This window comes from Pleurodeles waltl, chromosome 2_2, assembly GCF_031143425.1.
Source record: "Pleurodeles waltl isolate 20211129_DDA chromosome 2_2, aPleWal1.hap1.20221129, whole genome shotgun sequence".
Taxonomy (NCBI): Eukaryota; Metazoa; Chordata; class Amphibia; order Caudata; family Salamandridae; genus Pleurodeles; species Pleurodeles waltl.
Window position 1 is genome coordinate 945,699,531 of NC_090439.1, and position 13,378 is coordinate 945,712,908.

The 13,378-nt window shown below is 40.8% G+C and overlaps 1 protein-coding gene across 1 annotated transcript in view; it reads right to left on the reverse strand.

Moving 5' to 3' along the window:
* Positions 1 to 13,378, reverse strand: part of CSMD3 (CUB and Sushi multiple domains 3) — a 2,682,374-nt gene that overhangs the window by 2,479,398 nt on the left and 189,598 nt on the right. The window contains exon 2 of the mRNA XM_069220640.1: positions 10,240 to 10,462. Coding sequence (XP_069076741.1) covers positions 10,240 to 10,462 — 223 coding nt within the window. The remainder of the gene's footprint in view (positions 1 to 10,239; positions 10,463 to 13,378) is intronic.

Here is a 13,378-nt window from a genome sequence, read left to right on the forward strand (position 1 = left end):
TGGCTCTCTCCATCAATTCTTGGAGTACCACACGATCGTAGTAGGTTGACATTACATCCATTTTCAGCACTAAGAGTATGGGCAGTACGGAATATCGTACTACAGTGGCCCTCATTCATAAAAACATGAGTGGCGTAAAGTCCTTGCAACAAGTCAAAGGGAAAATACAGTTTATTTATTTAGTTATATTGAACGGGACATATCCCGATAAGAATATCAGTGCTAGGAATTAGCGAGACAAAACAAACATAAAGGTACAAACAGATCAGGGAGAAATTAGCACATCAGAAGAGGATTTAAGGGTCACTGAAACATAGAGTGGACAGAGACAAAATAGAGATAAAGAAGCAATCGAATCCAGACTGTGTGGCTAAGGACATGGAATGCTCTGCCTCAGAAGCAAGAAGACCAGGAACTCCGAGCTACATGGAGATGGGGAGAGAGAAACTTCAATGATCTCACAGAGGCTTAAGGAGTCACAGGACACAAGTTCATTCTAAATCTTTGTCTAATGCATGACAGATTTGCCAATACAATACAGGGCAGATATGAAAATGCTCCTGTGCCACAGAGTGTGTAGTCACCGCTCAGCAAAAAGCATAAAACAAGACTTATTTTGTTCAATGTAAGAACTATGATTTTGTTATACACTGTTTACGAAAAGAGCTGTCAGAAAACTTCGTAAAGACTCTACCTTCAAGAAGAAGAAATTGTGCTTTTCAGCAAAGATTTGAGAAGAATCGTTTCTAGTTTGGAAGACAATGTACTGACATTGTGTTCAAAACCTACTCACTAAATAACATTATGTTTGACATTTTCATACAGTTGGTTTTCGTTAAAAAATGTCCCTAAACAGTATTTGATCACCCAAAGTTAATTGGCTTCTCAGTTGCTAAACTTCTACACTTTAAGTATATAAAATGGACAATTAATTAAACCCAGCCTCGATTGAGCCTACACAGGTGTTTATGTGCTATGCTGAAATAATTTATTATGCAATTCATTAGTAAATCATGAAAAGATTTATGATCTCGTTTGTTTTTGTCAAATGATAATTTCCCTGTCAAAACATGGAACTGCTAAGCCAATTATTCCATTAGTTTTAAGTAATGATCATGGGTCACACAAGTACGTTTTTAATTTTAACAGTCGAATTTATCAAGACAATAAATAACATGCCACGGCAGGGAGCTGTATAATCAGTATTCTTTAATAAATTACTCACTTAATGCAATATTATTATGGTAGATCTGATACTATTCTTGTACAAAAGTAAAACAGAATAGAGAAATATTGATTGATAAAGTATTTAAAGTATGTAAGAAACGTATTACATTTAATTTGTTTCTATATGCGCTATATTATGTGATGGAATATAGGAAAATCAAATTCACATTCTGGAAAGAACTCAAATATATCGACTGAACCCTAATAAGACAAGAACCATATTACATTCAGTTAGTTTCTATATACTCTATATTATGTGATGGAATATAGGAACATCAAATTCACATTCTGGAAAGATCTCAAATATACCGACTGAAACTAAAAAGACATTGAGACAAGCATTGTACTTTGGTAACGTTGTAAGTGGCTAAAGCCAAGCATTTTCTTTACATATGAAAAGGCACATGGATGTAGAATATTATGCTACAGAATATGATTTCAAAACGATGGGAAAAATTGAGAAGGTGCTGTGGACAACACAAGTCCATTGAAGAAAACAAATAATGTAAAATTGAATGGAGAAACACTCACTTCCAAAGACGACCACCTTTCATCATAGTCTTTCATTAGCACTTCTGTTGCTACTGTAAAAACAGTCTATCTCCCCATCTACGGTGTCACATCCATGACTAAATGCCTGATTATGGTCTTGGCGGATGGAATACTCAGTCATAAATGTGACAGATATTGGTTCCACCATATTTTGATTCCCATATGATATAATGAACCGCAATAAGGCTGACAGGATATCCATCATGTTTGTGATGGAGTAACCCATCCGCCAAGATCGTAATCAGGCCCCAAGGCTGTTTCTGGGAATCTCTTCAAAAGACTGTGCAAATTGCACCCAGGGGCATGGTTGCAGATTGGCAATCCAATTCTCACTGTCAAAGGCCAAATACTGTGTGTAGTGGGCTTCAAAAGGTGGGACCTGTCCTGTGACAAATACCCATTGTAATGACATGCCAGTGGGCTCACTGAAACAGGGATGCTGAGTGTGCTCCAGATCCTGGTGCGCATGGTAGAAAGCTGTGCACAGTATTGGGTGGAAACTGAGGTGGCCTATGGTCTAGCATATGCCAAGTTTTGTACCCAAAACCAGCCAGCTTGGCCAAGGGATATGCACTGTGCATTTTATCAACATGGAAGCTGATTGCTGTACAGTGTAAAAAAGTACATTCAAAGATCTGTGTCAGTGTCATTATGGTTATGATTTTCAAGGTGAACTGACATGTTTCACAAGTTTTGGCATTGATTGAATCATTTGTGATGTTATCATTGAAGTCATGGGTAAGGTCATGAGCAGTGCATGGAGGGAGTTAGGTTTAATCATAATAGATGGATTTCTGTGATTGGTCACCTCAAAATCATAAGAAGAACATCAATCTTATTGATTTTTTCATAGATTTTCAAATTTGCTCCCAACTAATGTGGATATTCTCTACTATCAGAGGATTGAGATACTGTACAGCTTTGGTTGATGCAATCTTATAAAAGTCACACAACAAACAATCAATTTACGCATCTCACCTTGTGAAACCTTCACTGAATATAGCCTTTGAATGAATCCTTTTCAAGCCTTTAAATGCTTTAAAGTCTTAAGGTAAAATGTTCCCTTGTGATGAATCTTCTACTTAAATTCAACTTGCTCTCTTGTGGTTCAGCCACTTGAGGGTTATTAGAGGTATCTGGGGCCCTATTTGACATCTCAAGCAAGCTTTGTTATTTTCTCACTTAATTGCCATATGTTAAGATAAATACCTGATGACCTGTGCACCTGAACCACAGATCATGTTTTCCTGTGTCGCTGAAATATACTGTCTTTTTGATCTTTACAGGGAATAATGGTATTCTTATGTAGACCCTTATTCCATAAAAGGGAGGTTTCAGTAGTAATGAGAACCCCTTGAGCTCCTTTTCACAGACCCTCAATAAACTCAGCAATTATAGGTTTAGGGGTGCAGTAGCGGCACCAAAGGGTGGTGCCTAGTGACCTCCTGTGACTTTATTGTTTATTTGTGTTGGAAATGGCCCGTTCTGCAGGGTTACCCCAAAGGTTTTGCCTTTCTCTTCCTGATGGAAATGGCCTTTCTGCAGGGTCACCCCAAACTTTTTTCCTTCCTCCTTCTCTTTTTCTGACCTCATTTTTGCTAACCAGTGCTAAAGTGCATATGCTCTCTCCTTAAAACATGGTGACATTGGCTCATACCCAATTGGTTAATTTAATTTACTTGTAAGTCCCTAGTCAAGTGCCTAGGGCCTGTAAATTCAATGCTACTAGTGGGCTGCAGCACTGGTTGTGCCACACACATAAGTAGCCCCCTAACCATGTGTCAGGCCTGTCTCTGCAGTGCCTGTGTGTGCAGTTTCACTGTCACTTCGACTTGGCATTTAAAAGTACTTGCCAAGACTTGAACTCCCCTTTTTCAACATATAAGTCACCCGTAAGATAGGCCCTAGATAACCCATAGGACAGGGTGCTGTGAAGGTAAAAGACAGGAAATATACCTGTGTGTTCTATATGTCCTGGTAGTCTAAAACTCCTAAATTTGTTTTACACTGCTGTGATGGCTGCTCCTTTCACAGGCTAACATACGGGATACCCTCATATATTGTTTGAGTGGTATATTCTGATCAGAAAGTGGTAGACAGGTCATATTTAGTATGGCCAGAATGGTAATACAAAATCCTGCTGACTGGGGAGGTTGGATTTTATATTACTATTTTAGAAATGACACTTTTAGAAAGTGAACATTTCTCTGTACTTAAAATCCTTCTGTGCCTTACAGACTGTCTCCAATCCACATCTGGGCTGGGTTGGTTGACAGCTCCCTTATGCATTTCACCCAGACATCCACAAACCCAGGATGTTCAGTCACACCTGAACACATCTGCATACTGAATGGGTCTTCCTGGGCTAGAAGGGTGGAGGACCTAACACTTACATTTCAGAGGACAGTGGCCTGCCCTCACACAATGGACTGCCAACCCTCCTACTGAGATCCTGGCAGAAAGGTTTGTACTGAAAGGGGACCTTGTGCACTTCAAAACCACTCTTTGAAGTCTCCCCCACTTCAAAGGCACTTTTGGGTATATAAACTGGGTCCCTGACCCTACCAAATCAGAGAGTTCTTGGGACAGACAGTCTGCACCAGAACCTGCAACCTGCCAAGAGAAGCTTCCTGGCTGCCCAAAGGACTCACCTGGACTGCTTTGCGGTAAAGGATTGCTGCCTTGCTTTTGCCCTGCTGCCTTACTGGCCTCTGGCTCTGCTCAGAAGTGCTCTCCAAGGGCTTGGATTGAGCTTCCCTCCTGTTTCCTGAAGTCTCAGGGCCAAAAAGACTTCATCTCTCTGCAAAGAACCTCCTTGTGCAGTGAAAATTGATGCACAGTCAGCCGGAATCGACGCACAACCTGTCTAGCAGTGAGAAAATCACTGCATCGCGAACCGGAATGACGCAGCCTGGCTCCCCGAGTGGAGATCGACGCAGCGCCAATGTTGCGACCAGAACTTTGACACACAGCCCACCGGATCAATGCATCGCTGAGCTGGAACGAAGCAGCTGACTTCTTGCAAGAGGAATCACTGCAGTGCCATTGGTGCGGCATAAACTCCGCCGCCTCACCCACCGGATCGACGCAACAGCTGTGACTTCGCCCCCCCCCCACACCCAGGATTTCTAATCATTGTACCTGGGTATTAAAAGACCCTGTATCGTAAAGAAGATTAAAGTCTGCGTGCCGGAATTTGACACAAAGCCCTTGCTGCGTGGCAAAGAATCAACACATCGTCTGTGTGCGTTCGGAAATCCAACGCACACCTACCTTTTTCCAACCATCTCCTCCTCTACGATCTTCGTGCGTGTAATTTTGATGCAAACCAGGTTCTTTGTGCTAGCAAGAGACAATTGTTGCTTTATAGAATTAAAGACTCTTCTTATCATTACAAAAGTGATATTTCCACTTGTGATTGTCAAATCTTGATTGGTTTGACCTTAATTCCATCAGATAAATATCTTATATTTTTCTAAACCTGTGTGATGTCTTTTTGTGGTGTTCTCACTGTGTTATTGCATGATGTATTGCACAAATACTTTACACATTGCCTTCTAAGTTAAGCCTGACTGCTCAGTGCCAAGCTACCAGAGGATGGGCACAGGGTAATTTGGATTGTATGTGACTTAACCCGACTAGGATTGTGGTCTCTATTTGGACAAGAGTGTATACCTCTGCCAACTAGAGACTCCATTTCTAACAGGGCCCCTCACATGAGCCCCCCTGCCTAGCACTGGGTATTTTAGGCTTCCCTAGGGGACACAGGTCCTCTGTGGTGGGCACTGGGGTGGTGGGAATGACTTCTGTATAAACTTAGACAGGAGTAATTTTTTTGCTACTTGTGAGTCAGTAAATGACACTAAGCTGACTAGCAACAAACCTTTTCCCGCTAACTAACCTAACATCATTTCTGACCCACTAGCACCATTCCCCCTTACACCATACCCCACCCCCCAGCTAGTGTCTTTATTTTTTTACAATAGCCATTCCTTAGCGCGATCGTGCGTCATTCCATAAATATAGCCCACAAATGGCTTTAAGGAATGGTGTTAGCCGGCATTAAGAAAAATGACGCACCACTGCATTAGCGCAGTTGTGTGCCATTTTTCTTAAATATGCCCCTGTATTTTCACTCAACTGCTTTTTTCATCATGCGTGAAACTTGCTGGTAGTGGGTCAAGGACATAATCTGTATGGTGACAACAATTAGCTGTAATGCAGCTCCAACTGTTTTTGCTCGATGTGTTGGAAAGGTATGAAGAAACAGCGTGGCACTGGAATCTCAACACCTTTGAAAACTGGTCCGTTCTGGTTTTTGGCGGCTCCAGTGCTCAGTGTGTTATTGAATCCTAGCATTTCAGTGTGTGATCAATTGTCTTTCTTCAGCAAAGATATGTCGATTATAGAGCTGGGGCACCAGGTTCGAGTCTACGTCGCCTCAACACCCTTTGATTCTGAGCAAATCACTTAATCTCCCGTGGTCTACTAAAAATGAATGTGTCCTTGTGCAACATAACTGGTGCTATTGTAAAGCACTCCAATAACATCAGGTCTAGTTCACGTTCTATAAAACACACAATTATTTTTTTTTAATGCATCAAAATATACTCTGTATTTTCATGCAGAATTATTCAGGTTTTTTGCTGACCATATCATGCCTTGCTTAGCGCTACACACAGATGTCTCTTGTTTTTAAGTAGAGTAATACGAGTTGGTACCCTCACCAAAAACTCTTGCATTAATCTTAAACATCTCAGAAGACGTGACTCGCTGTTTCATCTTTTTAATGTAGTTACTTAACGTTTACAAAAAAAACAAAATCACAATTGTTCCCAATTACTTTAGCACACTAGAAGATGATGGTGAATGAATGGAGCGTGCTCCTTGTTACACTGAAAACATGCCAATGTTCCACTATGTACAGAACCACTGGCAGAAATGAGGCTAAGTAACCTTGGCATTTTTTGCTGAAATATACAGTCATCCCAAGTGTCTCGTATAAAACCCTTTGCTGCATAGTTCTAATCTTATACACATATATATAAGTCTTGTGCGGGTGCTTGCAAAGTACACTGTTTAATTTTATTTGGTAAACAACTTAAAAGAGAAAAGAAGCGGGAAGGTCACCATCACACTGCTTATGGTTTAGCATCTGGGCGGGTTGACTCGACCATTCCTTATTCAGATGGTGATAAAAGTTATAACACTGAATCGTGTTTTAACACCTATTATAAAGGGAAGGCATTCATTTGTATGTATCTTAAGTACCTATGTGCAATATAAATGTGTAAAAATCATGTCAAAGCAATCCCCGGTTTCTGATTCACACCCTCACAAATGGCATTTGCAAATGTGAAGAAATTCTACTAGCACTTGAAAAATAGGTAGATTGTTGCATGGATTTTACCTTTTGGGGACAGCTTTTGTAAGGTCCATGATCACAAATCTTATAGTAAGGTCTCTTGGTGTTCTTCATTGGGCCTCCACTACTAATTATTCAACGGTGAGTGACTTTTTAGTTTGTCGGTATTCATACAAAATATGAATTTTGCTCCTATGATGGAAACTCTCTCATACCTTTTTAAGGGCAGGGCAAGTGCATTTCAATGGTGAGAATGGGGAGGGATCGGCTAAAATGTAATGTTGCTTTGGGGATCTATTTTTCACTCAGGAAAGCAAAAAAGGTTAAATGTGCAAATGATTATCTGCATTTTAATTCTACGTATAATATTGTGCCCTTGGATGCTTTATATTGAAATATGTATGTCAATTGACTTGAAAATGTGCTACTGTCTAAAACATCAAGGACTAACGGTCTGATTTTGAGTTTGGCAGATGAGGCACACCATTGCAAAGAGAACGGAGTAACCACTCTGACAAACAGAAGTTGCGCCCACCACATTTCCCACATTACTCTGTCTCAGCCGCTTGCAAACACCTCAAAACGAGACAGAGGGCCTGATGTAGAACTCAGCGGACAGGTTATTCCATCACAACAGTGACGAACATCCCATTTGCCAAATTCGAAATCCAATTCTATCCTATGGGATTTAATTTTGGTGGATGGGCGATCCGTCACCATTGTGATGGAGTAACCCATCTTCTTAGTTATTCATCAGGCCCAGAATAAGGGCACTCGGATGTTTAGCTATTTGACCAGTCTCCCTATTTAGAGGGGGCCATCAAATGGCCCGTTTTCACTGTTTGTCACTTACAATACATTGACAGGAACCATATGACAGAGGCTCCTGCCAATGCAAGAGAGGTCCACTGGGCCGCAGGACATCTCTAAATTCAGCAGGCTGTTGCTCCCCCAAGGTAATGGAGTACTTTACTTTGTGGCCCTGATGGAGTATATCCCATCTTCTAAACTCAAAATCAGGTCCTATGTGTGGAATTGTTTGTGAACTTCAGTAACAAACCAGGAACACAGTTATGGTTATTTCCCTTAAACCTTTCTTGAATACTGTTCATGGTATTTTGAAGGATACATAATAAATGTGGTCAGTTCTATTATCTAAGGTATGTGTATTCTTCCCAAGCAGTCAATATGCATGGCACTTTTAAGCTGCTAATAGCAATGATGTGTACAAAAGTAATCATGATATAGATGTTTGCTAATATTATTATTAACAATTACAGTGTAACTATTTTCCTAAAGAAAATATTGCTGGCTAAGTCACCACAACTAGAATTCGAACCTGTTGTTGCTGAATCAGTTTCCCTCAGAAGGAAGGTTGTACTTTATTAACTGGACTCATAAACGGTGGTACGGATAACATAGTTCTGAAGACAAAAGTTATGCCCATATTTATACTTTTTGATGCAAAACTGCACAGACGCAGTTTTGCGGCAAAAAGTGTGGCGCCTGCTGGCTTTATTCCAGAGCGCCAGCTAGCCACCAAATTTATGGAATGCCACAAACCGGCGCAAAGTGTGGGCTGGAGTAAAAAAATAATTACGTTAGCGGGGTGGGAGTGGGGGTGGTGGTATCAAAGAAGAGGGTTTTGCACCAAAAAATAATGTTAGGCTGGGTAGAGACAAATCAAATGCCTCTAACCAGCCTAGCGTCATTTTCTGACACAAAACCATCCATACCACATGACTCCTTAGAAAAGACAAGAGTCTTGCTCACCACCCCAATGGCCAGCACAGGGGACCAGTGTCCCCTGGGGATGGCCATTGCACCCTGTGCCATGCAGGGCACCCCAGTTTGGGCCCCCGATGGCACTTTACTTTTAAAAATAAAATACTTACCTATACTTACCCGACTTACCTGGGATGGAATCCCCTATCATCCAGTGTCCCTCTGGTGTGGGTGTTCCTGGAGCTTGAGGAGGGCACTTTTGGACCCATTCCATGGTGTTCAACCATGGAAATGGGTCCACAGGTCCCGTAACATCTGGTCTGACTCAGGTGTTAAATAATGGTGCAAAGCAAGTTTTTCACCAATATTTAGCCCCTCCTCCCAACTGTGCATCATTTTAGCATGGGGGGATAAATATTGGGTTATGGGATTAGCACCATTTTTTAGATGGGAAAGCCTACCTTGCATCTTCTTGACGCAAGGTAGGTGCACGCATCCAGAAAATGGTGCTAACTCCAATATTTTGATGCTAGACGTGTCTAGCATCAAAATATAAATACAGGGTTAAGTTTGCACCGAATTTGTGTAAAACAAATGATGCAAATTTGGAGCAAACATAGTATAAATATATCCCTTAGTATTACAAATTTTCGAAAAGAGGTCTTTATACAATAAAATATCTATTATTGCTAGATTCGTAAAAAAAAATAGAAGTATACTTATAATCTAAGTATTAAAACTGACGAAAACAATGAGTGTCTTGGCAGAAAGTGATCCTCAGCATGACATCCCACTTACATAAGAAAAAACTGACAAGGTAATACTGTTCAACCCCAGTGCTGTCAGCACAAATTGTTCTGCAGTAAGTGACTTCTGCAGTCAAAATGTGTTGCATTGTGCTGCAAATCATTGCTTTGGAACAATTGCACTTTCGATCTGAGTGACCCCTTATTATGAATTTGAAGAACCCTGGTTTTAATTAGGCATGTTTGTTGACCTTTCATTGCATGCAGTTATTAAACCGTTTTTTTCAGTGATTAATTAAGATTAATTAAGAACTGCAATGGTGATGTAAAATAAACCTAATACCTTTAGGGTATTTTGGCAGTATGGATGGGTGTGCAGAAGGACCTTTTTGCTTTTTTCACCTGGGGCGTGTTATCTTTGGTCCATCTTCTAGTGCTTTTTATAAATGTATCACCATTGGATACAAATTTTTCCAAGTTATGAACTAAATGGTAAAAGTATCACAATTACAGAGAACACCTATGATTATAAAGAATTACAAACTAGAACTCAAAATGAGGCGTGTTCTAAGACTAAATAATAGATAATTTAATGTTTTTTCAAGCAGTGAAAATTATACTTGCCTTGTCCTGAAGTTTGTTGGATGTGGATGTCCGTCATACAGTGATAAATAATCATATTCTTCTTCTAGAGCAAATGACTGAAAGGTAATCTGTATTCTGTTTCTTTCTTCTGCTACTATTACCCACGTGCAGTTGGCACCATTTGGATACCCATAGGGAAAGCCTGGACTCTCAATTGTACCATTGAGCCCTTTTAAAGTTCCACCACATGTATAAATAAACCCTGCAAAAAACAGATGGCATAGTTAAAATAGAAGTATTATCACAAATAACATATTTAAAAGCAAACACATAATACATAATTTTATGATATTCAAAATCATTTTACAAAAATGTATTGAGAATACAATAAAGACAACCTTTTTGAAATTGCATTATTAGTAGCAGAAAACTTGTTATAAGAAACTACATATGTATATGTACACAAAAAGAGAGCAATGGGAGTGTTGCTAGCCCACACCGCCTCCCTATAGAAATTGTATCACTACTAATGGTGTGGAGTAGTAGGAATTGAGAGTTAGACTAGGTCAGTCTTTCTTCAGTGATGTTAGTAAGGTCACTGTATATCCTCAGGTCGAGAAGTCATAGCTGGAAAAATGTCCAGGCTAAGGGGTGCTGTGTTGCCTACAGGGGGATGGGGGATTTCCCTTACGGACTAGGTGGTCTCACACACATAATAGTGTCTTGCTTCATCATATGACCACCTAGCCCCACCCAAATAAGATGATACTACTTGGGCGGACTCAACCTCGTGGTTAAAAGAACCTGAGGGAGTGCTGAAATTAGACTGGCTGGATAATTACATTGATCCAGAAGGGGTGAATACTAAAAATACCAAGCATGTCACCAGTAGCTTCTGCTAATTTTAATGAAGGTGCATGCTGGTAAGCCTAAAACTAAAGGGGAAAGGCTCGTAGGAGAGTAATGTCTCTTGGAGTCTAAAAGAAAAAGTGGATGACCAACATGTTTCTGCCCTCGCTCAGTGCTGGTAGGTCAGGGGCATTCGTCAGGGTCGGAGCACACGCAGTAAGTGGGGTGCTCAAAAAGTGAAAAACTTATATGGACTACATGAACGGGTAGTTCACGGTGGGGTAGGCCCCAGGGTAAGGGGCAATCTGCCTCTGGTCTGGCTAGTGCTGGGCCGGGGGGGTTTCCCTTGTAGTCACACTCACTCCAAAGGGAATACCAAGGAGGGTTACCTACATGCCGGAGCCAGGCCGCTCCAAGAGACATTACTCTCCTACAAGCCTTTCCCCTTTAGTTTTAGGCTTACCAGCATGCACCTTCATTAAAATTAGCAGAAGCTACTGGTGACATGCTTGGTATTTTTAGTATTCACCCCTTCTGGATCAATGTAATTATCCAGCCAGTCTAATTTCAGCACTCCCTCGGGTTCTTTTAACCACGAGGTTGAGTCCGCCCAAGTAGTATCATCTTATTTGGGTGGGGCTAGGTGGTCATATGATGAAGCAAGACACTATTATGTGTGTGAGACCACCTAGTCCGTAAGGGAAATCCCCCATCCCCCTGTAGGCAACACAGCACCCCTTAGCCTGGACATTTTTCCAGCTATGACTTCTCGACCTGAGGATATACAGTGACCTTACTAACATCACTGAAGAAAGACTGACCTAGTCTAACTCTCAATTCCTACTACCCCACACCATTAGTGGTGATATAAGAAACTACAAAAACATTAAATATTGGGCCCTACAAACCGAAGCAAAGTGGTGAGAAATAGCTATGAGATATGAAGAATTTAATACATTGGTGCTCATAGTGTGTGCTGGCAGGATGTGAGGAAGGGATCCTTTGCACTCTTTCAAAACAGTAAGTCAATTTTGTTATTCTGAGACTAGACACATGAGACAAAAATCATTTGATTTCATCTACCTTCTGCTGCCTCATATTGTTGATTGACGTAAGGGAATTACATGACATATCATTATTCTTTTTCTTTTCATCTATTGAACAGGAGATATGTAATTATTAAAGAACTGAATGAAATAGTGCCAAAAGCTAAAAGATTGGTACATAGGATTTGAGGTTGATTGTAATGGAGCATGCTTCGAAAACACAAAGTAAGTTGGTCACTCTAAGGCTTGGATACAGGGAAGTTTAAAAAAGTTTGTAAGTCCCAATCTGAAAAGGTACATTTTCATTTTTCTGAAGAAAATCTCTTTCTCTTTTCCATATGGGACAAACCTGAAATCCAGCCCGATGCCTTAGAACTGCCAGTTCGGTCTGCTAGAAAGCTCTGAAGCAAAAGATTTTAAAAGGTTCCCAAACTAATTTTAATGCCCAAACAACCACAGAGGTAAACTTCCAAGGTCGACAGAAACATGGGAGAAGCACTCAGGGACTCTCAGGATGGTTCGCAGAGGGCAACAGCAAAGTGCAGTCCAAGTCCAATTGCCACTAGTCACCCACACTACTTCACAGGAATGTTTCTCTTCAGATTTTTTAAATATTCCTGCAGCCACGCAGGAGATACGTTTTTAATGATCCTTGGAGATCTTTCTATCATTTGACTTCAGGTGGAAGAGGGCCCTACTTCCTAAGGGTCTTGTTACAGGTTAAAGATGCCAAGTACAGCAGGTTTAGTCCACCTGGCATCCTTTTGAAAGCCCAATATTGTCCTAGGAAGGCTGGGTGAGGGTCAGACTTTGTAGCACATACAAGCTTTTGGGTAGAGTACACCCTAGACCACTTCTAGTTTCTCTCTAATTAAAGGAGTAGAGGTGACTCAGCCCTGACATACCTACTTTTTCAGTAGCTCCTATTTCCTTTATTGCAAACAATCCCAAAATTGTATGTGTGGGGCATTTTCAAAATAGTGAAAGTCTTCAGCCACACTAAGCTTGAACTCTGAGGGTTCAGGTGGTTATGTGGAGTGTGAACTATGATAATCGTAGTGCCCTACTACATCATAAACTAAAAACCAGTTTGAAGCAGGCATGCTACCTACAACAAACCCCTAAACAGAAGTCTGGTAGGACGAAGCACAACAAGAGAGGAGATAGACAAGAATTATTGTAGCATCCGGTCTGCTCCCTTTGCAGAATGCAAAAATATTTCATGTGATTCAGACAAATCTGTCATGCAGGATTTATGTGTCAACAGGAGGGGAAGAGTTCCT